General features: G+C 49.6%; 1 protein-coding gene and 1 long non-coding RNA gene across 2 annotated transcripts; one reads left to right on the forward strand and one right to left on the reverse strand.

Moving 5' to 3' along the window:
* Window positions 1–18,612: 18,612 nt before the first annotated feature.
* On the forward strand, window positions 18,613–24,965 carry LOC107322790 (uncharacterized). Its single transcript, XM_085521812.1, has 4 exons — window positions 18,613–21,497; window positions 21,699–22,436; window positions 23,189–23,261; window positions 23,968–24,965. Exons 2-4 carry the CDS (start codon window positions 22,179–22,181, stop codon window positions 23,988–23,990), a joined length of 354 nt encoding a protein of 117 aa, XP_085377938.1. The 5' UTR covers window positions 18,613–21,497; window positions 21,699–22,178; the 3' UTR covers window positions 23,991–24,965.
* Window positions 24,146–25,890, reverse strand: LOC107322788 (uncharacterized). The gene is made up of 2 exons (XR_001559049.3): window positions 25,739–25,890; window positions 24,146–24,671 (listed from the first exon to the last, which is right to left on the reverse strand). It is a non-coding gene; the product is annotated as an uncharacterized LOC107322788 (long non-coding RNA).
* Window positions 25,891–26,773: the final 883 nt, after the last annotated feature.

Genomic DNA, 26,773 nt, shown 5'->3' on the forward strand with positions numbered 1-26,773 from the left:
TTGATGCGCTGGAGCGTGTTCAGAGAAGGGCAACAAAACTGGTGAGGGGTCTGGAGCGCAAGTCTTATAAGGAGAGGCAGAGGGAGCTGGAATTGTTCAGTCTGGAGAAGAGGAGGCTCAAGGGGAGACCTCATTGCACTCTACAACTTCCTGAAGGGAGGTTATGATAGGACGGGCCAGGCAACAAACAGGACAAGAGGAAATGGCCACAAGTTGTATCAGATGAGGTTTAGACTGGACATAAGAAGGAACTTTTTCTCTCAGAGAGCGGTCAGGCACTGGAATGGCTGCCCAGGGAGGTGGTGGAGTTGCCATCCTGGCAGTGTTCGAGAGACATCTGGATAGGGAGAAAGGAGATATGGTTTAGTGGTTTTCTGTAGGTATGATAAAGGGTGGTTGGACGGACTAGATGACGGTGTAGATTCTTTCCAACCTTGTGATTCTATGATTCTATTAATCTCAGCAGAAATAGTTGTGCTAAGAGTGTGAGATTAAGGAAACATCCCTATCAGGACAAAAGTCTTAGTATGGCAGGTTTAGTTATGGCACGCTGACTAGAAGAAGAGAAATGATTATTACCTTGAACTTTTGTCTTTCTGTCTCTCTCATCATGTAAATCTGAGGATGACCAAAGCCTGTTGCCCTGAGCTTTGCTGAAACCATCAAAATGGTTGCTCAGAGGTATTGCACCTGCACATAGCATAGGAGAACTCTGTAACCTAAGTGCCAAGGAAAAATGAAAGGGGAACTGTCAACATTCACCACCTCCTGTAAAGTGATGGTCATTGGCAAATGTGGGAGTATTGCCCATTGGACAACAGCCATGGTGCTTAAAGCCAAAGCCACAGACAGACGGGCTGAAAAAGGCCCTGGAGACTAAAGGCACAGCTTGAAAAGCTTGAAACAGTCCAGGGCCTTGAAGCCATGGCCACAGTTGAGAGAGGCCGGCACCAGCCTGAGAGCCTGAAGATGCAGACACAGCCGGGGAGGCCAGCACTGCCCTGGGACTTAAAGCCACAGTCTGAGAGGCTGATATCAGCCCTGGGGCTTAAAACCCCAACCAGAGATGGCTGCACTGGCCTTGGGTTTTGTTTCCTACAGGTTCCTCTGGAACTCCATTGACCACTATGAGGCCATATTGGCCTTTACTGGTTTTTATTGGGCTGCACTAGACTCAGCTTCACTTCTCTGTTATTTTACTTAAAAACACCCCACTGGATGACCCTGGCATTGGTTTCCTACCATTTGGATCTAGAAGGAGTCCATTCCCTTCGCCTATGATGAAAGCACAGCAGTGATGCAGACACTCGCTGAGGTCACAACCGTTGCCGGGTGGGAGCATTTGTACCACAGGTGGTGAGCAGAGCTGTGCTCTGGTGAGTGTCTGCACGCAGACTGAGCTCTGGGCCCTCCTTGGAGCTGATCACCCTGTGAGAGCCCATCTGAAGCAGCGCTGCGGCGTGTGCGTGATCTGGGCACAGCTTGGGCTGAGCAGGCCCAGCAGGTGAGCTGGGTTTGGTGCTGGGTGGTTGCCAGGAGGTGTCTCAGCAGAAAAGCTGTGCTGGGGAGGAGTTCCCAGCTCCAGCGGTGCCCCTCAGCATGGCTGTTTGCAGGGAAATGGGTTCTTGTGGAAATTCCATCCCATCTTACGGTGAGGATGATGAAATGTCATTCCTGCCCTGGAAAACTGCTGCCGGGTTCCCAGCTTCACGTCAGACATGACAAACGCGACCTTCACCAAGAGCAAATTGTGCTGCGCTGCCCCGCAGATGGCTGGGTGCATAAGAAAGCTGGGAAAATGCTTCTTCCTGACAGTTTTTCACTTGTTGCAACTTTCTGCAAGGTTCCTGTCCAAAAGGAGATTTCGGGGTTCGAGGCAGTCTTAGGAAGAGTGAAGCCAGCTCTTTCCAAGAGCGGGGCACGTTCCTGTGGAGAGAGCCCTGGGAGTTTCAGCTTCCTCTGAGACTTCACCAGCCATGTCTCAGCCAGGAGATGACTGCTATTCCTATTTCTGCTCTGTGAGTGGAAAGGTATGGCTGGGTTTCTTTGCTTGGTTCTTCTTCCTTTGTCTCATTTTTAAGGGAAGGGACGGAGCGGGAGGAGCCCTACTGGTCCTTTGTGCCCTCAATAAGTGGTCGGGTTCTGTGCTCACTGCTGACAGCCTGGGCTAATGGCAGGAATGTGGCTCAGGCTGTTTTCCCTTAGTGATAAATAGTGTCTCAGCACTCTGATATCCCATCTCTGGCACCATCTGGAACCTCTCTGCAAACCGTGGCTGCACGTTCCCTCCCATGTTTCTTCCTTTCTCTCTTCAGAAGCAGCCAGCAGGCTGCCAAGGATCCAGCGTCGCCTTTCAGCTCACAGAGGGACTCGATGGGGATGGCCTGTCCTTACTGCCAGGCAAAAGTGAGTGTCCTCAGCCCTCTGTCATGAAGTGTGGAGATATTTGACTGTTACTTCTGGGCGGGGGCAGTGCTGCAGGGAATGTCAAGAAACCTTAAGATTTGCAGGAAGGCGCAGCGAGAAGTGATCAAACAGATTGTGTTTGGGCTGTCAAAGTAGCATCCTTCTGTTCTCTGGGGGAGCATGGGCTTACTGGACAGTATTTCAGCTTCTCCCTGGTATCTGTGAAATCAACACCTGATCTGTTGTTGTAGGGACGGAGACCGCAAATCCATGGAACGGTGCGGAACAAGAGGGGAAACGGAAAGCCTCCATGGGTAAGAAGCTCTTGTGAGCTGTGGTGTGGGTACCTGCCTCTAAATAGGGCTGCATGAAGGGCAGTGTGTGTGATGGAAGAGAGAAGAAAGGACTCTGCAGATCTCTGCTGACTGCAGAAAGGGCACAATGTTGTGGCAGCAGAAAGGCAAACTGAAGAAACTGCTGTTGAAGACCAGAAGCTTGTTGTTGGCTGCGCTCAAATCTTCCTCCATTGAGATGCTCTTCATGTCTTTCTTGTCTCCTTCGTGTCAGAAGCTGATGCAAGCAGCATTCTATCAAAGCGCAGCCTTGCCGAAAGCCAGGGGAGGAGCACAGAGTGTGGCCCAGCACCCAAGAGAGATACAGACACACAGTGGACGTCTGGCTTTGGTGCACTGTCTTTCTACTTTGGCTTTCTGTCCATTCTTTCCTGGAACTGTTCTCATTGTCTGTTCCTGGGGTCTTAATCCCTGGGCTTGACACTTAACTTTGCCGTCCTGATCTGTAATGGGAACACAACGTCCACCAGAGATCCCTTGGTACGGGATGAACATGGTACTGGAGAGCTGGCATTGAACCTTGGGCATTTTCTTGCTTTTCCCAGCAGTGGCGACCAGCTCGGATGTGCCGGAGGACATCACGGGCATTCAGGGTTTGCTCTCTTGGATCAGCGGTGAGTTTGGGGGCTGCACAGCCCACAGGTGTGTGTTTGCACAGAGTGTGTGTGGGAAGTCCCCAAAACGGTGATCATCTTGCATTTTCAGATGTGTCAAGAGCTGCTGAGGTGCCTCACAAGAAGCCGAGAAGCCCTGCCCCAGGATGCTTCATCGCTGAGCTCCCTGACAACCCCTGGGAAAGCACAGAGCTCAGCACGGAGGCACAGGCTGCCAGCGGGACCCACAGCGACCCCTTCTGGGGGCTTCCACCATCCCCTGGGTTCCTGTCTGAGCTGCAGTATGAGATGACACGGCTGTGCCCTGTCGTGCCACCAGCGAGTGCCCGGCTCAGTCCGCTGCCAACCACGCTGGCTGTCACCACACCTCCCTCAGCCCAACCCGCACAGCTCATTGAGGAGGTGAAGCCAAAGCAGCCCCAGGTTCTTCATGCTCCCTTTCCACCGTCACTGGGCTCTACTATCTGCCGGGTGGCAGATAAGAAAAAGAGGGGCAGCACCAAGCGGGCCAAGCGCCCTGCGCCTGCTGACATGGCCCAGAAAGGGGAGAGTTCCCAGCAGGAGCAGCCCACCAGCAGCGCTCCAGCCAAGAAAAGGAAGCTGCTGCCAAGCAAGGAAGGAAAAGAAAGAAAAGGCTGCAAACGCCCACATCAAGTGAAGCAGCCTGGGGCCAACACAGGAGCCAGCAGCAGCGGGCAAAAGGGCACTGCCAGCGAGCTGCACGTGCACCTGTGTGAATCCATCCAGGCCGTGCACCCGCTGGGGCAGAGAGTGACTGCGGTGGGGCCGGTGCGCCAGCCACCCTCTGTGCAGCCCCAACCCACACCCAGCGCCAGACCTGCTGCCCTCCAGCCCCAAGGCAGAGGCTCAGCCAAGGCAGTGCCGGCACCTCCAGGCAGCACGGCGCGGAAGGAGAACGCTGCCAAGAAGACACCATGGAGGAGCTCAGTGCTGTGCAGGGACCCACTGCCACAGCTGCACCAGCAGCAGCCTCGGCCACAGCGCCCCATGGACTTTGTGCCCTGCGTGGGGCCCCGGGCAGGTGGCCGTGCGCTACCCAGAGTGCTGGAGGAATCGCTGCCCATCACAGCCGAGCAGCGGCTCGAGCGGGAGCGCATGAAGAGGCTGGCCCAGGAGGAGCGGCAGCGGGCGGCCCAGCAGATGAAGATCGGCCCCGTGCAGTTCCTGGTGCAGCGGGAGATAGAAATGGCCATAGCTGACATGTACGGCTACCTGTAGCCCTGAGCTCCTCGCCGGCCCTGCAGCACCAGGCAGCAGCGGCAGCATTCCAGGGGCACCAGCAGCAGCCCCATCCCTCCCCTGCAGAACAGAGCCATCCTCCAAAGTCATCATTGCAGTGGGATGGGACACTGTCTGGACACTCAGTTGTTGTGGGATGGCAATTTTAGGAATATTGTTGTTTCTGTTACTCATTGTTTTCTATGATTTGTCATTAAATGCTTTGTGTTTCCTTTGACGTATCCCTCTGCCTGCATTCATTTGTGCCGTGTCATAGCCCCCCAGCTCCCATGGAGGGGAGAAGCAGGGGCAGCCGGGCCTGCTGTGCGATGTACAGACAGCCATAAAGATACCTCACATGGCATCGTGGCTCCTCTGCCTCGTTTGAGGCCAGGCAGTTTTGTCCTCGCTCAGCCAAGCCTGGACACCCAGAGCAGCATTTGCTGGCTGGTGGCCAGCCACGAGTGGTGTCCCCCAGGGCTCAGCTCCTATTGAACACCTTGATCAGGGATCTCATCCAGGGCATTGAGTGCGCCCTCCGTAAGTTCACAGACAGCACCGAGCTGGGAGGGAGTGCTGATCTGCTGGAGGGGAGAAAGGCGCTGAAGATGCAGCTGGAGAGATTGATTGCATTGATTCTACGGTTGGGCTGCAGTTGGATATCAGGACCTTGAAGCTCTTTTGCAACCTGAGCCATTCTAGGATTCCGTGATCCCATATGCATCCCAAGTCCATCCCATATGCACAGCCACCCCATATATATCCCAGTTCCCGATATCCCATCCCATATCCATCACATATCCATATCCCCACATCCCAATCCCAAATCTCACATCCCACATCCAACGCCCCAATCCCGCATTTCAGTCCCACGTCCTAAATCCCACATCCCAATCCCTATTCCAAATCTCGCTCCCAACCCCTCATCCCAAACCCATCTTTATGCTTGATCGCATAAAGAACAAGCATGTGATCCGAGACAGCCAGCATGGCTTCACCAGGGGAAGGTCATGCTTAACTAATCTTGTGGCCTTCTATGATGGAGTGACGGCGTTGGTGGATGAAGGGAAGGCGACCGATGTCATTTACCTGGACCTGAGCAAGGCCTTTGACATGGTCCCCCATCACATCCTCATCTCCAAATTGGAGGGAGGTGGATTTGATGGGTGGACAACTAGATGGATAAGCAATTGGTTGAAAGGCCGCAGACACAGGGTGGTGGTCAATGGCTCTATGTCCAGGTGGAGGCCGGTAACGAGCAGCGTCCCTCAAGGGTCTGTCTTGGGACTGGTGCTCTTTAACATCTTTATTAATGACATCGATGAGGGAATGGAGTGCACCCTCAGCAAGTTTGCTGATGACACCAAGCTGAGTGGTGCAGTCGATACGGTGGAGGGAACAGATGCCATTCAGAGGGACCTTGACAGGCTGGAAAGCTGGGCTCGGGTGTACCTAATGAGGTTCAACACGGCAAAGTGCAAGGTTTTGCACTTGGGTCGGAAGAACCCCAGGCACCTGTACAGGCTGGGAGGAGTTGTCCTTGAGAGCAGCTCGGCTGAAAAAGACCTAGGGGTCCTGATAGATGAGAAACTTAACATGAGCCAGCAGTGCGCTCTGGCAGCCCGGAAAGCAAATGGGATCCTGGGCTCCATCAGGAGAGGGGTGGTCAGCAGGGATAGGGAGGTGATCGTCCCTCTCTACTCTGCTCTTGTGAGGCCCCATCTGGAGTACTGTGTCCAGGTGTGGAGCCCTCAGTACAAAAAAGATATGGAGATTTTGGAAAGGGTCCAGAGGAGGGCCACAAAGATGATCAGGGGGCTGGAGCACCTCCCCTATGAGGACAGGCTGAGGGAGTTGGGTTTGTTCAGCCTGGAGAAGAGAAGGTTGCGGGGTGACCTCATTGCAGCCTTTCAGTACCTGAAGGGAACTTACTCCCAGGAGGGGAGTAAACTCTTCGAAAGGGCTGATAATAGCAGGACTAGGGGAAATGGTTTTAACTTGAAGGAGGGAAGATTTAGGTTGGATGTTAGGGGAAAGTTCTTTACTAGAAGGGTGGTTAGGTCCTGGAACAGGCTGCCCAGTGAGGTTGTGGATGCCCCGTCCTTGGAGGTGTTCAAGACCAGGTTGGACAGGGCCCTGGGCAACCTGATCTAGTAAATGTGTATGTTTGGTGGCCCTGCTAGGCAGGGGGGTTGGAACTACATGATCCTTAAGGTCCCTTCCAACCCAGGTAATTCTGTGATTCTGTGATTCTGTGATGTAATCAATGCTAGAATCTACCAGAATAGCTCTTTCAATGTTTTAGTACTGTTTGGTTATGATGTTATTAGCCTATTAATTAGCTTTTCTTAATTTGCAAAGACAAAACATGGAAAGGAATCCCAGTCAAAGAGAAGACCCTGTATCATAGAATAGATACCTCTCTTACATCCAACTAATTGGGATTTTTAAAATATAACCATGCATCATTTTAGACAAAAGTGCACGCTAATAGAACTAAATTTGATAGTTTATTCTGTTTTCCAAGCAGGTGTTCCACTTGGGCTCTGTATCACACACTGGCCATGCGGATATGGTGTACAACTGGAAGAAATCCTTCAGACCCTGAATGCAGGAGAGAATCTGTGATGGGTGAGAGAGGAAATGTGCACCTTGAAGCAGGGGACGGCCTGCTGGCACTACCTGTCGCATCCACCACCAACATGGCTTGCTGTTTCTTAAGGGTCAGTAAGTATTAATGCCCCTAGTGATACTCTAGTACATTTGTCCTCTAAACTTGGTTCTATTTGACATGCTATTCCATTAAATTGTGCGATCATTAATCAATTATTAGCCCAGATAACTCAGTTGGTAGAGCATGGTTATGAGCATCCTAAAAGCATTTATTGCACAAATTTTAGTGGTCATTAAAAATCAATGTATCAGAGTATATGAAAATTGAAGAATTTTCCAAATCAGCTACAGATTAACACAATGGGACCCTCACGGATTTATTTTCAGGTTGCAGAAACTTAGGTTGCAGTACAAACATATTTGTTCTTTTTAGTGGGTTTAACAGTAATGTTGTTATGTTGTATTTGACTTGTCTCTTTTTTCACTTTTAGAGTATTGTCAATCGAGGCTTTGATTGAGTTATAATACTTATGTTATTAATTTAAGTAGTGTTGTTACTCTATAGGCAGTATCTTGAAATTGTTGTAATACAAGAAGAATTCTACGGAGCAGCAGCCATGGATCGAGATGAGGAGTTCAAAGAGCAGCTACGGAGCAGGATAAAACTACATGAGAACTGATTGAACAAATGAACTGAACTGCTTGTTAAATATGATTAATCAGTCGTTAAATCAAACCCTTTTTCAGCCAGAAAGAAAACAGGGGAAATGTAGAGAGTGTTTTTTACAGCTAGTTAGCTGAGAAGGGTCGTAAACACGGTGCAGTTTATCAAGCAGCCATACCACTTGCAAGGACAGCGAGAACAACAAGATGCCCAGGGATGGTGAGGAACTAGCCATGGTTCTGGGAACTCAGCAAGGGAGTAGCTTTCAGTTGATAACAACAAGCTGTTAAGATACTCAGGGATGGTATGTAATTGGGAACCAATGATGAGCTCCACTTTTGCAATATGTATGAGCTAATTATCCGTATTATAAAGGTACATGCAGCCAAGGAATAAACGAGAATAGCTGATCATATGTCAATGACAGGTGTGGTCGTTTGCTTTTCTCCCGCCGTTCTGCAACAGTGGTGTCTCCGGTGGTCGGTACGGGGGCCCATATTGTTTAATATTTTTATTGATGACCTAGATGAGGAGATTGAGTGTACCCTCAGTAAGTTTGCAGATGACACCCAGTTGGAGGTGGTCTCAATCTGCCGGAGGGTAGGGAGGCCCTTCAGAGGGGTCTAGATAAGCTGGATCACTGGGCTGAGGTGAATGGGATGAGGTTCAACAAGGCCAAGTGCTGGGTCTGGCACTTTGGCCACAATAACCCCATGCAGCGCTATAGGCTTGGAGCAGAGTAGCTGGATGGCTGTGAAGAGGAAAGGGACCTGGGGGTGTTGGTCGATGCTCAACTGAACATGAGCTGACAGTGTGCCCAGGTGGCCAAGAAGGCCAACAGCATCCTGGCCTGTATAAGAAATATTGTGGCCAGCAGGAGCAGAGAGGTGATCATCCCTCTGTCCTCAGCACTGGTCAGGCCACATCTTGAGTACTGTGTTCAGTTTTGGGCTCCTCACTACAAGAAAGACATTGATGCGCTGGAGCGTGTTCAGAGAAGGGCAACAAAACTGGTGAGGGGTCTGGAGCGCAAGTCTTATAAGGAGAGGCAGAGGGAGCTGGAATTGTTCAGTCTGGAGAAGAGGAGGCTCAAGGGGAGACCTCATTGCACTCTACAACTTCCTGAAGGGAGGTTATGATAGGACGGGCCAGGCAACAAACAGGACAAGAGGAAATGGCCACAAGTTGTATCAGATGAGGTTTAGACTGGACATAAGAAGGAACTTTTTCTCTCAGAGAGCGGTCAGGCACTGGAATGGCTGCCCAGGGAGGTGGTGGAGTTGCCATCCTGGCAGTGTTCGAGAGACATCTGGATAGGGAGAAAGGAGATATGGTTTAGTGGTTTTCTGTAGGTATGATAAAGGGTGGTTGGACGGACTAGATGACGGTGTAGATTCTTTCCAACCTTGTGATTCTATGATTCTATTAATCTCAGCAGAAATAGTTGTGCTAAGAGTGTGAGATTAAGGAAACATCCCTATCAGGACAAAAGTCTTAGTATGGCAGGTTTAGTTATGGCACGCTGACTAGAAGAAGAGAAATGATTATTACCTTGAACTTTTGTCTTTCTGTCTCTCTCATCACGTAAATCTGAGGATGACCAAAGCCTGTTGCCCTGAGCTTTGCTGAAACCATCAAAATGGTTGCTCAGAGGTATTGCACCTGCACATAGCATAGGAGAACTCTGTAACCTAAGTGCCAAGGAAAAATGAAAGGGGAACTGTCAACATTCACCACCTCCTGTAAAGTGATGGTCATTGGCAAATGTGGGAGTATTGCCCATTGGACAACAGCCATGGTGCTTAAAGCCAAAGCCACAGACAGACGGGCTGAAAAAGGCCCTGGAGACTAAAGGCACAGCTTGAAAAGCTTGAAACAGTCCAGGGCCTTGAAGCCATGGCCACAGTTGAGAGAGGCCGGCACCAGCCTGAGAGCCTGAAGATGCAGACACAGCCGGGGAGGCCAGCACTGCCCTGGGACTTAAAGCCACAGTCTGAGAGGCTGATATCAGCCCTGGGGCTTAAAACCCCAACCAGAGATGGCTGCACTGGCCTTGGGTTTTGTTTCCTACAGGTTCCTCTGGAACTCCATTGACCACTATGAGGCCATATTGGCCTTTACTGGTTTTTATTGGGCTGCACTAGACTCAGCTTCACTTCTCTGTTATTTTACTTAAAAACACCCCACTGGATGACCCTGGCATTGGTTTCCTACCATTTGGATCTAGAAGGAGTCCATTCCCTTCGCCTATGATGAAAGCACAGCAGTGATGCAGACACTCGCTGAGGTCACAACCGTTGCCGGGTGGGAGCATTTGTACCACAGGTGGTGAGCAGAGCTGTGCTCTGGTGAGTGTCTGCACGCAGACTGAGCTCTGGGCCCTCCTTGGAGCTGATCACCCTGTGAGAGCCCATCTGAAGCAGCGCTGCGGCGTGTGCGTGATCTGGGCACAGCTTGGGCTGAGCAGGCCCAGCAGGTGAGCTGGGTTTGGTGCTGGGTGGTTGCCAGGAGGTGTCTCAGCAGAAAAGCTGTGCTGGGGAGGAGTTCCCAGCTCCAGCGGTGCCCCTCAGCATGGCTGTTTGCAGGGAAATGGGTTCTTGTGGAAATTCCATCCCATCTTACGGTGAGGATGATGAAATGTCATTCCTGCCCTGGAAAACTGCTGCCGGGTTCCCAGCTTCACGTCAGACATGACAAACGCGACCTTCACCAAGAGCAAATTGTGCTGCGCTGCCCCGCAGATGGCTGGGTGCATAAGAAAGCTGGGAAAATGCTTCTTCCTGACAGTTTTTCACTTGTTGCAACTTTCTGCAAGGTTCCTGTCCAAAAGGAGATTTCGGGGTTCGAGGCAGTCTTAGGAAGAGTGAAGCCAGCTCTTTCCAAGAGCGGGGCACGTTCCTGTGGAGAGAGCCCTGGGAGTTTCAGCTTCCTCTGAGACTTCACCAGCCATGTCTCAGCCAGGAGATGACTGCTATTCCTATTTCTGCTCTGTGAGTGGAAAGGTATGGCTGGGTTTCTTTGCTTGGTTCTTCTTCCTTTGTCTCATTTTTAAGGGAAGGGACGGAGCGGGAGGAGCCCTACTGGTCCTTTGTGCCCTCAATAAGTGGTCGGGTTCTGTGCTCACTGCTGACAGCCTGGGCTAATGGCAGGAATGTGGCTCAGGCTGTTTTCCCTTAGTGATAAATAGTGTCTCAGCACTCTGATATCCCATCTCTGGCACCATCTGGAACCTCTCTGCAAACCGTGGCTGCACGTTCCCTCCCATGTTTCTTCCTTTCTCTCTTCAGAAGCAGCCAGCAGGCTGCCAAGGATCCAGCGTCGCCTTTCAGCTCACAGAGGGACTCGATGGGGATGGCCTGTCCTTACTGCCAGGCAAAAGTGAGTGTCCTCAGCCCTCTGTCATGAAGTGTGGAGATATTTGACTGTTACTTCTGGGCGGGGGCAGTGCTGCAGGGAATGTCAAGAAACCTTAAGATTTGCAGGAAGGCGCAGCGAGAAGTGATCAAACAGATTGTGTTTGGGCTGTCAAAGTAGCATCCTTCTGTTCTCTGGGGGAGCATGGGCTTACTGGACAGTATTTCAGCTTCTCCCTGGTATCTGTGAAATCAACACCTGATCTGTTGTTGTAGGGACGGAGACCGCAAATCCATGGAACGGTGCGGAACAAGAGGGGAAACGGAAAGCCTCCATGGGTAAGAAGCTCTTGTGAGCTGTGGTGTGGGTACCTGCCTCTAAATAGGGCTGCATGAAGGGCAGTGTGTGTGATGGAAGAGAGAAGAAAGGACTCTGCAGATCTCTGCTGACTGCAGAAAGGGCACAATGTTGTGGCAGCAGAAAGGCAAACTGAAGAAACTGCTGTTGAAGACCAGAAGCTTGTTGTTGGCTGCGCTCAAATCTTCCTCCATTGAGATGCTCTTCATGTCTTTCTTGTCTCCTTCGTGTCAGAAGCTGATGCAAGCAGCATTCTATCAAAGCGCAGCCTTGCCAAAAGCCAGGGGAGGAGCACAGAGTGTGGCCCAGCACCCAAGAGAGATACAGACACACAGTGGACGTCTGGCTTTGGTGCACTGTCTTTCTACTTTGGCTTTCTGTCCATTCTTTCCTGGAACTGTTCTCATTGTCTGTTCCTGGGGTCTTAATCCCTGGGCTTGACACTTAACTTTGCCGTCCTGATCTGTAATGGGAACACAACGTCCACCAGAGATCCCTTGGTACGGGATGAACATGGTACTGGAGAGCTGGCATTGAACCTTGGGCATTTTCTTGCTTTTCCCAGCAGTGGCGACCAGCTCGGATGTGCCGGAGGACATCACGGGCATTCAGGGTTTGCTCTCTTGGATCAGCGGTGAGTTTGGGGGCTGCACAGCCCACAGGTGTGTGTTTGCACAGAGTGTGTGTGGGAAGTCCCCAAAACGGTGATCATCTTGCATTTTCAGATGTGTCAAGAGCTGCTGAGGTGCCTCACAAGAAGCCGAGAAGCCCTGCCCCAGGATGCTTCATCGCTGAGCTCCCTGACAACCCCTGGGAAAGCACAGAGCTCAGCACGGAGGCACAGGCTGCCAGCGGGACCCACAGCGACCCCTTCTGGGGGCTTCCACCATCCCCTGGGTTCCTGTCTGAGCTGCAGTATGAGATGACACGGCTGTGCCCTGTCGTGCCACCAGCGAGTGCCCGGCTCAGTCCGCTGCCAACCACGCTGGCTGTCACCACACCTCCCTCAGCCCAACCCGCACAGCTCATTGAGGAGGTGAAGCCAAAGCAGCCCCAGGTTCTTCATGCTCCCTTTCCACCGTCACTGGGCTCTACTATCTGCCGGGTGGCAGATAAGAAAAAGAGGGGCAGCACCAAGCGGGCCAAGCGCCCTGCGCCTGCTGACATGGCCCAGAAAGGGGAGAGTTCCCAGCAGGAGCAGCCCACCAGCAGCGCTCCAGCCAAGAAAAGGAAGCTGCTGCCAAGCAAGGAAGGAAAAGAAAGAAAAGGCTGCAAACGCCCACATCAAGTGAAGCAGCCTGGGGCCAACACAGGAGCCAGCAGCAGCGGGCAAAAGGGCACTGCCAGCGAGCTGCACGTGCACCTGTGTGAATCCATCCAGGCCGTGCACCCGCTGGGGCAGAGAGTGACTGCGGTGGGGCCGGTGCGCCAGCCACCCTCTGTGCAGCCCCAACCCACACCCAGCGCCAGACCTGCTGCCCTCCAGCCCCAAGGCAGAGGCTCAGCCAAGGCAGTGCCGGCACCTCCAGGCAGCACGGCGCGGAAGGAGAACGCTGCCAAGAAGACACCATGGAGGAGCTCAGTGCTGTGCAGGGACCCACTGCCACAGCTGCACCAGCAGCAGCCTCGGCCACAGCGCCCCATGGACTTTGTGCCCTGCGTGGGGCCCCGGGCAGGTGGCCGTGCGCTACCCAGAGTGCTGGAGGAATCGCTGCCCATCACAGCCGAGCAGCGGCTCGAGCGGGAGCGCATGAAGAGGCTGGCCCAGGAGGAGCGGCAGCGGGCGGCCCAGCAGATGAAGATCGGCCCCGTGCAGTTCCTGGTGCAGCGGGAGATAGAAATGGCCATAGCTGACATGTACGGCTACCTGTAACCCTGAGCTCCTCGCCGGCCCTGCAGCACCAGGCAGCAGCGGCAGCATTCCAGGGGCACCAGCAGCAGCCCCATCCCTCCCCTGCAGAACAGAGCCATCCTCCAAAGTCATCATTGCAGTGGGATGGGACACTGTCTGGACACTCAGTTGTTGTGGGATGGCAATTTTAGGAATATTGTTGTTTCTGTTACTCATTGTTTTCTATGATTTGTCATTAAATGCTTTGTGTTTCCTTTGACGTATCCCTCTGCCTGCATTCATTTGTGCCGTGTCATAGCCCCCCAGCTCCCATGGAGGGGAGAAGCAGGGGCAGCCGGGCCTGCTGTGCGATGTACAGACAGCCATAAAGATACCTCACATGGCATCGTGGCTCCTCTGCCTCGTTTGAGGCCAGGCAGTTTTGTCCTCGCTCAGCCAAGCCTGGACACCCAGAGCAGCATTTGCTGGCTGGTGGCCGGCCACGAGTTGTGTCCCCCAGGGCTCAGCTCCTATTGAACACCTTGATCAGGGATCTCATCCAGGGCATTGAGTGCGCCCTCCGTAAGTTCACAGACAGCACCGAGCTGGGAGGGAGTGCTGATCTGCTGGAGGGGAGAAAGGCGCTGCAGATGCAGCTGGAGAGATTGATTGCATTGATTCTACGGTTGGGCTGCAGTTGGATATCAGGACCTTGAAGCTCTTTTGCAACCTGAGCCATTCTAGGATTCCGTGATCCCATATGCATCCCAAGTCCATCCCATATGCACAGCCCACCCCATATATATCCCAGTTCCCGATATCCAATCCCATATCCATCACATATCCATATCCCCACATCCCAATCCCAAATCTCACATCCCACATCCAACGCCCCAATCCCGCATTTCAGTCCCACATCCTAAATCCCACATGCCAATCCCTATTCCAAATCTCGCTCCCAACCCCTCATCCCAAACCCATCTCCCACCCGTCAATCCCAATCCCTCATCCCTAATCCCGATCCCAATCCTGATCCCACATCCCATCCCCTGTAACGACAGAACGCACCCGGAGCCCCTCCCACACAGCCGCTCCGCCCCGCCCCCGGCCTCTCATTGGCTATCGGCAGTTCCGGCCTGATCGTACTTGGTAAGCGGCAGTTGCAGCCCACCCCCAGTCTCTCATTGGTCAGCGGCAGCGCCACCGGCTCCGATTGGCTGAAGCGGCCCGCCGTCCCCTCCGGCGTGGGATGTGGGGATTTGGGGCAGCTGAAGGACTCGGGGCCCCCACTGCTGCAGCGCTGCTGCCCGCATCCGGGCCGTGCCCCCCCCGAGGCGTCCAGCGCTGCTCCCGGTGCCTCCCGGGGCTGAGGTGGTCGGTGGCGTAGGGGGCAGTAGGTTAATGTGGGGCTGTGGGAGTTGCGGGGGCTGTAGGTTAATGTGGAGCTATGGGTGGGGGGATGGGGGGAGAACAGGGTGATATGGGGCTGCTGGGGGCAGTGGGATGGATGTAGGAGTGGATCTTGGGGTATATGGGGTTGTAGTGGGCTGTGGGGGGCTGCCAAGGGACTTGAGGATATGGGCAGGTGTGAGGGGAATATGGGGGCTGTCAGGGGGCTTTAGTGGGGATATAGGGATGTAGGTAGCTGATGTGGGAATATAGAGGGATGTGGGGGTATTGGAGATCTATTGGGAGAGATGTGGGGCTACAGGGGGCTTTGGGGTTCTATAGAGGGATATAGAGCTGGACGGGGCATATAGGAGGATACAGGGCCTGCAAGTTGCTACAGGGTTTATAGGGGTGGTTGTAGGGGTATATGGGGCTATGGGGAGCTTTGTTGTGGCTTTAGTGGGGATATAGGTCTATGGAAAGTTATGTGGAACTACAGGAGTGATATAGGGGGATATGGGACTGCAGGGGCTCTGGGGAGGATATAGGGAACTGTGGAGGGGATATAGGTCTGATGCTGGGCTGTGGCGGGCTTTAGGGGACCATGGGGCTATAGGGAGCTGGAGGGCTGGGGTACTATACAGGGTTGTGGGGGGAGCTATAAGGTTCTAAGGGGGGGCGATAGGTGCTCTGTATGGGCTGTAGGAGGGTTATGGGGGACATGTGTCTCTAGGGGGCTGTGGGTGGGCGATAGAAGGGTTCTAGTGGGAAATGAAACTATAGGAGGTGTATGGGGGATATGGTTCTATAGGGATCTGTGTGGGGCCATAGGGTGATATGGGAGTATAGAGTGGGCTATAGGGGCATGTAAGGCTAGAAGGCTCTCCCTTGCTTCCTTATTCCTTGCCCCCTCCCTTCCCCCTCTTCCGTAGCAGGGTGAGTGGATTGCTAGTCAAGAAATTTAATTCAGAATTCTATTGGAATAGAATATGACTGTTTTGTGGTTCTGAATATGAACTGTGTTTTCTCCTGGGGCTTCAGGTCCAGGTACTGTTTAATAATGACTTTGGAGAAGGTTTCAGCATCCAATCTCCTGCTCAGGAAGAAAGAAGGAGGTTTCTGGAGGACTTCCTGTCGAGTGGAGCTGCTGCTGAGCCTCCCCTTCCAAGAAGGCAGCAGGTGAGGCCGTGGTGCATCTCAGCCTTTCCTCAGTGCAAGGTAGCAGCGATTCAGGATGTGCTTTGCACTGATTCTCCACCAGCAGTTGTGCTTGTATCTGAGCAGCAGGCGGCTCCTAACATTGTCTGCTGGATTTAGGCTGGGCAGGCATGGGGAGCACTGCCTGCAGCAGCACCAGCTGAGCCGAGGTACCAATGGGCTGGACTGGAAGCACTGAGGTTTTGAGGGCCTGATGCACAGAGGTAGGCCAAAAAAGAGACCATGAATCCGTGAGTACTTAAGGCACAAAGGAAGGCTTAGAGCTGTAATGGAGAGCACGCATGGAGGCACAGATGTCCTAGAGGCATAGAGGGAGGCCTAAAGGCCTAGAGGTTGCCCAGGAAGCTTAGAGGCCTTAAGGTAAAACAGCCTGGAGGGAGGCCAAGAGCCTGGCCAAGAGGCCTTGCAGCTTAGTAGTCCTGAGGCCAAACTGAGGCATGGAGGCCAAGAAAGAGGGAGTCTAGAAGAGCAGAGGCCAAGAGGACTTAGGGGTTCTATTTGAACCTTGAGGTCACAACAGCTACAGCCCAAGAAGCCTGAAGGCCTTGAAGCTGGACTGGAGGATTTGAGTTGGTCTTTGCTCCCCCTCCAGCCAGTTGTAAAGAGCCCTTCCATTGTGGAGAGGGCTGTAGGTTGAGTTCAGCATCTCCTGATGTGCTACACAGATTCAGGGCTTTCAAGAGATCGCTCATTGAAGTGCTTCAGATGGTGAATGTTCCTAGACAGAGCGGTTGTCTTCTCAAAGCTCTGAAGCCCAAGGTTTGTTTTGCAGGTCCTGATGATGGCACAGGCATCAAACAGCCCAGAGCTGGGGAGAGACTGCGTATTGCATTGTGAAGGGAGAGCTGGAGGAGGGCTTTGAGCAGCGCTGTGCAGGAATGCAAGCAGCTGGTAAGAGAAGAGGTGTGTGTGCTGAGAGCACGGGCTGTGGAAATAAGCCATCTGCCAACCCCCCCTGAGCTGCAGATTGTCAAGGAACTCCATCCGTTCCCAGGATGAGTAAGGGATGAAATGAGTAAGGGATGGCCATGGTGCCTGAGGGCGGTGGCTGCACTGGTGCTCAGTATTCAAAAAGCCCATAAATCTACACTGGGCCAAAGGATACCAGTTTTAATAACTCATACAGTGTTTACTGTATTGGGGACAAAAGGGGGACGTTGGCTCACACCCCAAAGATTCCTGAAATACCAGGCCATCCTGGTAGAGCAGGATGATGTAGAAATAATTGTAACGAATATTGTCAACCATTATCTTTCCTTCTGAAGTACTTCATGACTGCTTTGAAACATCTGAAACTGCATGTTGCAGCCGGTTAGTCGGACCTGAAGGACAAACCCTTAGAAGATGCAGAAGTTCCTGGTCTACCAACAGTTTTGTGAGACAAGGAGGCAGTAAGGCAGGATGTGCTACTGAGCAGGTAATGGAAGCACAGCATTACCTGTGGGGACTTCCCATCAGAAGGCTGAAATGACTGTACTGACAAGAACCTTAAATATATGGACAGATGCTAATTACGTCTTTGGGGTGCCATGCGCTCTTAGTGCCATCTGAAAATGGCAAGGATTGCTCACACACAAGGAAAACAGCATGATGTAAATCTACCAATGGCTCTTATGCATTGCTAAGGACATCAGAAAGGTAACACTGTACAGGAAACAGGGAGTAAGATGATGGGTCAGGTGGCAGAACAGGCAGTTGAAGAAGGCTTCAGTTCTAGACGGTAAACTTAAAATCTGTGAACCTGAGTCAAAACCCGTAAAATATTTTAAAGAGGAGAGGAGTCCAATTAATTTGACCTGGTAGTCTCGGCTGGGGAGCAGACTAAACCCCCCATGATTCTGGAAGGAACGGTCAGAGACTTACTGCTCCAACTGGACTGCCACAAGTCCATGGGGCTGGATGAGAAGTATCACAGTATCACAGTCACAGTATCACAGTCTCATGCAGGTTGGAAGGGACCTTAGAGATCATCGAGTCCAACCCCTGGGATTCGAGCCTTCTGTGTAGCAGAGCAGCACTTCTACCACTTGCGCCACAGATCCACCTGAGAGTGCTGAGGGAACTGGCGGAGGTGATAGCCGAGCCGCTTTCCATCATCTATCAGCGCTCCTTGTTGACTGGTGAGGTCCCAGAAGACTGGAGGCTTGCCAGTGTGATTCCCTATTACAAGAAAGGTAGTAAGGAGTATCCAGGGAATTACAGGCCTGTTAGCCTGACTTCAGTGTCAGGGAAGGTTATGGAGCAGATTGTTGTGGGGGAAGATGTAACTGTGAGCAAGTCACCAAAGAGCTTATCAGATTCTTCGGTAGAACTTAACACTGAAACCCTGGAAGACCAGAGTATGAGACAAAGAGCAAGCAGTGTCTCTTTGCATCTAAGGGTAGACTGGAGGTGCCATTGATATGCATTGTTAATCCTGTTACTCTTAAGAAACCTTTCATCCTTTACCACTGTTGTTTGGGAGAATCGGGGACCAATTAACTGATTAGAGGAACTGTTAGAGGAACAGGAATGTCTTGTAAGTGAATGGTAAATAAGATGTATGTTGAATACAATAAAGACACACTATTCTGATACTACATGAAACTAAGAGAGCTCTCTAACTCAACTGAGCACTGACAATTGTCTGGAGGGAGATTATGTGGCATGTGTGGGATGGCCGGGGGTTCAGGCCTAGGCCGCATGGGTTCATGAAGGGCAGGTCCTGTTTGACCAACCTGATCTCCTTTTATGATCTAGTGACCCATTTGGTGGATGAGGGAAAGGCCGTTGGTGTGGTCTACCTAGACTTCAGCAAAGCCTTTGACACTGTCTCCCACAGTATTCTCCTGCAGAAGCTGGCAGCCTGTCGCTGGGGGTCAGCCTCTTCTCTCTTGTCATTAGTGACAGTACTAAAGAAAATGGTTTCAAGCTGCAGCGGAGGAGATTCAGGCTGGACATTAGGAAATATTACAGATCAGAAAGGGTGGTGAGGACTGCCCAGGGAGGTGGTGGAGTCACCGACCCTGGGGGTGTTCAAGGAACGATTGTATGTTGTGTTCAGCGACATGGTTTAGTTGGAGCTATTGGTAATAGGTGAATGGTTGGACTGGATAATTTTATAGGTCTTTTCCAACCTTGATGATTCTATGATTCTATGATCATGCCAGTTCCCTGGGCTGTCCCTTAAACTCTGTTGTAGCTGGAAATGCAGCACAGGGCCTTTCTGGAAATCCATGGCCAGGGAGTGTCCGTGGTGCTACGTCTACTCTAATGCCTGTGTGCCACCTTGTACACTAATACAATAAGTGAACTATCCAGTCAGGCGAAGAAAGGGGTACACAAGCTCTGGAAACAAGGCTGTGTCACCTGGGAAGAATACAGGGATGCCGTCCGGTCTTGCAGACGTGGGATCAGGAAAGCCAAGGCGCAGGCAGAACTGAACTTGGCGAGGGATGTGAAAAACAATAAGAAAACCTTCTACAGGTACATTGGCCAGAAGAGACAGGCCAAAACGGGCGTACCTAACTTGGTAAATTTAAAAGGAGAAATGGCTTCAACAGATGAAGAGAAAGCTGAGGTGCTGAACGAGTTCTTCACCTCGGTCTTCACTTGTGGCCAGGATTCTAGTCTTTTTCACGTCCCTAAGTCTTGCACCCACATACTTCTATGTGGGGACCAAGGAGGTAAATCCCTCCCCACTGTAAGGGTAAAGCAAGTCTGAGAGTGCCTCCTTAGACTGAATGAGTACAAGTCTATGGGGCCAGATAGCGTGCATCCCAGGGTCCTGAAGGAGCTGGCTGAGGTGGTTGCTGAGCCGCTCTCCATCATATTTGGGAAGTCGTGGCTGTCAGGTGAGGTCCCGGACGATTGTAGGAAGGGTCACATCACTCCCATTTACAAGAAGGGGAGCAGGGAGGACCCGGGTAACTACAGGCCGGTGAGTCTCACCTCCATGCCTGGGAAGATTATGGAACAGATCCTCCTGGGCAACATGCTTGATCACATAAAGAAAGTCTTGCCTGGGCATTGCAGGTCCTCGCATGGTGGTATGCAGAGACAACAAGGCCAACCCTTGATGATTTTGCAGCTCGTTCCCACTTTGCAATGGAGGTTTGGCAGGAAGGTCAGGAGACACAGCTGGGACGGCTGTGCAACAGCATGCAAATGGTACCAGGGTGACAAGGGATGTGTTGGCCCTGTCCTCCAGCCCCCACCTCATCCTATGCAGAACGCCACTCCCAGCAGCACAGGTGCCATTTTGGAATTTTCCCCGTGGCACAGCTGTCACAATTCCCCCCTTTTCTTCTTTATACTCTGTTGATTTCTGCAATTCTTTTCTAAGGTACAATCCTATATATATATCTTCTTCTCCTTCATTCTCCAGTTCTTCTAGTATCATCAGTTTGTTCAGGTATGGTGGTGGCTCTATTGGCATTTGCTTTGTTAGTGCTGTCTCAATCAGCCATTTAGCTTGGAGAAGAGCAGTTTGTTCTGAATTGCCTGGACCTGTTAACAGACCATCTCTTTGACCTGACTTCAAGTGGAAGCAGTTTTGCATTATAATTCACTGTGTTTGAAGTAGTGTAACTGTGTATGCAGCGCTAGGCTTTGCAAAGTCACAGAGCTGTGTGTCATCAATCAACAGAAATGACAAATTGCATTGTGCTGATTAACGGCATTACCTGAAGTAAGATATAGTGACATGACACTGCATTAAATGGGATCAAGAACCTTAAGGGCATCCTACGATAATGTCTGTATTGGTGTTGCAGAAAGGAACCAGGTCAAGACTCGAACTCGTGGGTACTCCAGGGCTGATTTTATTAACAAGCTCAGTGCAACAGTGCAACATGCATACAGAGCTTGGGTCACTCCTAGTGAATCCAAGCCATCTGAGCTAGACCAGTCCATTCCATCTGTCTTATGATTTTAACTTATTAACTAGTAAATAGCAATGTCAGCACTATTATTGTCTAACTCTGTTGTTTTATAATTTCACAATAGTCTAACACCCCTACATGGGTCATGGTCCAGGGCTATACAGGGGATACATGAGTAGCATATTGGTTGAGAGATTTACTATTTTCCCTATCAATTGGGCAGAGGACGAATCTCCTTTCAGTGCAGACAGACATCTGCTTGTTAAAACAAGACTCAGGTCTAGTCAAGGCAGACCTGGTCTAACCTGCTGTACAGTGCAAGGATGCGTTATGATGTTATATTAATATTAAAAATTAAAACCCTTAATATTAAAAACAAGCATAATGCAGGTGCTTTGAAGTACAGTAGTATTTAAGTACAATGGTCTTGCTATAGAAGCAAAGTAGTAGCTTGTAGTTTCCGTGTTTGTGATCCTTTTTCTCCCCTAAAGGTGCTCCTGTGTGGAATGGAAGAAATTGATCTGAATGACTGGCAGAGGCAATACCATCTACCAGCGTGATACCAGAAGCAGCCGACAGATACTGTGGTTCTGGCAGGTTTGTAGACTTCTTTTTTCCTCACAAGAACACAGCAACAGCTTAGTGAGCAACAGTCAAAATTACTTAACAGCTAAGTAGCATGTAAATGTAAATGATAAATAACTGCTAATCCAGCTGTCCTAGGGGTGATGGGGAAGTGAACGTCTCAATATTAAACTTGACATCAATGTTAATTCAATGCTAATTATTATCTTTCAGTTTGTGAAAGAAATAGATAACGAGAAGAGAATGAGACTTCTACAGTTCGTTACTGGAACATGCAGATTACCAGTGGGAGGATTTGCTGATCTCATGGGTAACTGTGAAAGACAGAACTGGTTTTCTTTTGTTGTCTCAAAGTTTGCTTCATGAGGCCTTCCTGATGATAAGACTCTGACTAACAACTGTTAAGTGTCCTTGGGGGTGGATGTTGGTTGTCATTGTGCCATAGTGTTTCTGCTTACAATTGCAAAGATAAGCAGAAGCAGGACGAGCAGTTTTCTTCAGGGGTGCTGCTTGAAGGAGCTGACCACTGCAGAAGGCGATAATGCTTGTGTCTGGTGACAGAGACCCCCATCCCCTTTTGCTGGCTTATCTGTGGGCCAGGAATATCACAAAAGCTGGTTTAAATCCCTACTACAAAGAGTGTTTACCTGCTTGTTTGGAAGTTCAGTGTTTGCTCGAGATACGTTCCCAAAAATGCTGAGTCAAACTTCAAAGAAGGAGAAAAACAACCTCACCGAAATGGAGGATAAAAGGCCCTCGCTAAACTGGGGACTTAGGAGACAAACTCCCAAAGACACCTTTGACGGAGAATTCCCTGAGGGGAAAACCTCGTCGGAAGAACCCCAGGACCGGCTTGCTGCAGAGCTCCCTGGCTGTCTCCCATCCCCCACGGTGATCAGACGAGTTCCTGAGATCAACGGACCTACTGTGTACCTCGCTGGACCCACAGTGGTGACTATCTCTTTTGCTCTCTGCAAAGACTCCTTGCTTATATTTCCTACTTTCCCTATCGCCTACCTTCCCTTCCCCATCTCCCTAAAAATGGCTAGGACTTTAATAATAAACTGGTTGGACCAACATTTGAACCGTTGCTTCTTAATCTCATGCCAGGTATACACATATCAAAGAACCTTGCCTCCCTCCTACAAATTGGAGTGAGACAGTAACGAGCCCTCTTTAAACCATTTTATGCTCATGTTTATTTCTTTTTTTTTTTTTTTTTTTTTGTTAATAAGGACCAAGCTCTGTGTTTAAGGGTATTTTTTAATGAATTTATATGGAATCCTTTTTCTGAGTCTTGTATATTGGTAGAGCTGTGACAGCAAAAGGGATGGAGTGAATGTGAACACGCCTTGCATCAGTGACTTGATCCATGGTTTGGACGTGGTCCTGGCAGGGCAGCCTGCTCTAGGTATCCCTGCTTGATCAGAGTGGAAGGACTAGGTAAACTCCAGAGATTCCTTCCAGTACCAAACCAACGATGTGCTTCAGGGGTTGAATTTCTTTGAAAACCGCTTCATATTTATGCATTTCACTACGTGGATTTCTTCAGAGGGATGTAGTGAAAGACAGATGTCTTTGTGCTCTGCAAGTAGTTATAGTCTTGTTTTCTCTTCAAGCCTTTCACGCGCTGTTGTCATCTATTACCTACTGGTTTACACGGGCAGTTAGACCTAAGAATTCCTTGTTTGATTTTTGTACAGGGAGCAACGGACCCCAGAAATTTTGCACTGAGAAAGTTGGGAAGGAAAACTGGTTACCTAGAAGTCAAACCTGGTATGTATGAAGGATCAAACTCTGCTGTGGGTCTGTTCTTATAGATGGCAATCTATTTTGAGATTTAAGGAAGTGAGTGTGATATGGAAGTGACTGAGACTGTGAAAGCAAAGCACTGGGTTATGGCAGCAAGCTCTGCTGAGTAACTGAACTTCTGAACTGAGTAGCTGGAACTTCTGAAAAGCAGTTTTGTTGTGGAGCTATTTCCATTGTAAATGCCATGGATTTGCACACCACTAAAAACATATAGCTACTTTTAGTACTTAAGGTAGTGCATTTTTCTAAAGAGTTTGGGATTGATCTTTCATTATCACCACACCCGATATTGACAATGGAAATAAATAGCCACATTCATGCGCCCTCTTGGCTGGTTAAAATGTAGCTTCTGCTCAGTTTCTCAGTTATGCTGGTGCTTTGTGAATATGCTCAGATTTTAACTCTCAGATACAGAAGAGATAAGGTGAGCCTTGTTACTAAATACGTTGCCAGTTCTGGAAAGTTATCGCTGCTCAGGTGCTTGTTGTGCTTTAACTCTCACTTTCACAGACAAATGCACATCAAGATACAGCTGTTTTAGAGGGTACAATTGCAGTTGTACAAATGCAGTTATCCCTCTGAACAGGACAGTTCATATGCCTGTGTTCCTAATGGATTTTTTGGTGGTCTAAACTGTTCTTCAGTACTTAAGGTTTCTCTTTGTTTTCAGTTTCAATCACTTGGACCTTCTAGCCTATAAGAATTATGAGCAGCTGAAGGAAAAGCTGTTATTTGCAATTGAAGAAACAGAAGGTTTTGGGCAGGAATAGCTGCGATTTGCACCTTGAAGAATGTGAACTCAACATGTGTCGGAGACGGCAGGAGAAATGCAAACAACCATACTGTCATTGACATATGATCATCAAATCTCGTTTATTGCTTTGGCTACATGTACATTTATAGTGCAGATAATTAGCTCATACATAGTGCAAAAGCAGAGCTCATCATTGGTTCCCGATTACATATCATCCCAACTATCTTTGTAACTTGTAGTTATCGTCCTGATAGCTACTCCCTTGCTGAATTCCCAAAATCATGGCCAACTTCTCACCACCATCACACATCCCTTTGTTCTTGTTGTCCTTGCAGATGGCACAGCTGCTTGGTCAGCTGCACGGTGTCTACGTGACCCTTCTCAGCTAGCCAGTTGTCAATAAGACTCTCCGCACTTCCCCCATTTTCTTTTTGGATAACTAAGTTGGCCGAAAAAGCTTGATTTAACAGCCGACCAATCATATTTTGCAAGCAATTCAGTTCATTTGTTCAATTGGTTCTCTTGCTTTTTATCCTGCTCCGCAGCTGCTGCTCTGTGAATCTTGATCCATAGCTGCTGCTCTGTAAAATTCTTCTTGTATTACAATTCCAAGCTACTACCTATAGAATAACAACACGACTTATATTAGTAACTTAACTATTATAACTCAATCAAGGCCTCGAATGACAATACTCTAAAAGTGAAAAAAGAGATTAGTCAAAGACAGCATAACAACATTACTGTTAAACCTACTAAAAAGAATAAACGTTTGCTCTGCAGCCTAAGTTTCTGCAACCTGGAAATAAATACGTGAGGGTCCCATTGTGTTATTCTGTAACTAGTTAGGAACAGTCTTCAACTTTCATGTACTCTGATATATTGATTTTAATAACCAATAAAATTTGTGCAGCAAATGCTTTTAGGATGCTCATAACCATGCCTTTGGGCTAATAATTGATTAATGATTGTGCAACTTTATGAAGTAGCATGTCAAATAGAACCAATATTAGAGGACAAATGTGCTAGAGTATCACTAGGGGCATTAATACTTATTGACCCTTGAGAAACAGCAAACCGTGTTTGTGGTGAATGCGACAGGCAATGCCAACAGGGCGTCCCCTGCTTCAAGGTGCAACTTTCCTCTCTCACCCATCACCCATCTCCTGCATTCAGGGTCTGAATTTCTTCCAGTTGTGCACAATATCCCGTGGCCAGTGCTTAATATAGAGCCCAAGTGGGACACCTGCTTGGAAAATGAAATCAACTATCAAATTTAGTTCTATTAGCGTGCACTTTTGTCTCAACTGATGCATGGTCGTATTTTAAAAATCCCAATTAGTTGGATGTAAGAGAGGTATCTATTCGATGATACAGGGTCATCCTTTTGCCTGGGATTCCTTTCCAGGTTTTGTCTTTGCAGATTAAGAAAAGCTAATTAATAGGCTAGTAACATCATAATCAAGCAGTACTAAGACATTAAAAGAGCTATTCCCATAGATTCTAGCACTGATTACATCAAATCCTGTTTAATACACATTTGAACTATTACTAAAATAGAAGAAGCACACAACCACCTGAATAATGCCTAATAATTCTAACTCTTGAGACAGCATTGATAACACAGAAAATCACCCACTACGTCATACAATTACTAATATAATCTATAACACAAGTTATAAAGCAGTACCACTAGGTAAGAAGCACACAATCCCAGTTACTATAAAGGCTGGGTGCTATTCTGCCTTGAGATGAGGCCAACATATCACGCTGGAACACAGTCCCTGTGGGAATACGAGCACATCCACAGCTTTCAAGCGGCACTTGGAGCAATGCGCATGCGCCTGGATCGACCCTGCACTGCGCGTGCACCCTTCTGGGCACAGAAGTACGCATGCGCCACTCTGCGCTCGGCACAGCATGTCCGGGATGTACGCATGCGCAACATTTCCCCATAGCTGCGCGCATGCGCTTTGCTTTCTGCCGCACAGAGACCTCTGCAGTTCCGCAGATTCGCTACGCGATGGCGCCAGAGACGCAGAAAACACTTCTCTGGAAAAACCACATTGGGGGTGAGGGGCGAATAAAAGGGGAAAAAAAACTACGGAAAACTTCTCAAACCCAGCAAACCTGTTCTGTGTGCTTTTGAATATCTGTGAATAAATATATAAACTTCGAATTTATGGGTTTTAATTTTTTTTTTTCCCCACAGTGTCTGAGGCGGTGGAAAAAGCTGGTGTCTATCAGCCAGATGCATGCAGTTTGGATGCAGGATGGTTTGGAACCATTAACAGGGCAACACAAAACAACAGAGCCACTTTACAATATATACATATATATAGTAACAGCTTCTGTACCTAGCCTCACCACTCTGTGATTCCAGCAGTTCACCCAAGGCCTGTAAATATCCACTGGAGTGGTTTTGATATCAAGCAGTTTAATGTTAGTTCTTTCATTCACAACCAGTGTCAGGATCTGCTGCAGGGCGTTCTGACCACAGCACCACAGCTGGACCATTTCAGTAACTGGGATTCCCAGGCACAGTTTCAAGACATTTGATCTACTTTTGACCCAGATGAAGAATTAATATGAAACATGAGGTTTGCGTGAGTCACCATGAGGCATGCTTCAGCATCACCTTTGGGAAACAGATAATGGATTTGTAATAAAAATCTCACTACAGCATAGCATGCAACACTGTATAAGAATAATACAAGAACACTTC

Source organism: Coturnix japonica, chromosome 22 (assembly GCF_054131305.1).
Source record: "Coturnix japonica strain WE chromosome 22, WE-NBRP24, whole genome shotgun sequence".
In the NCBI taxonomy this organism is placed as follows: Eukaryota; Metazoa; Chordata; class Aves; order Galliformes; family Phasianidae; genus Coturnix; species Coturnix japonica.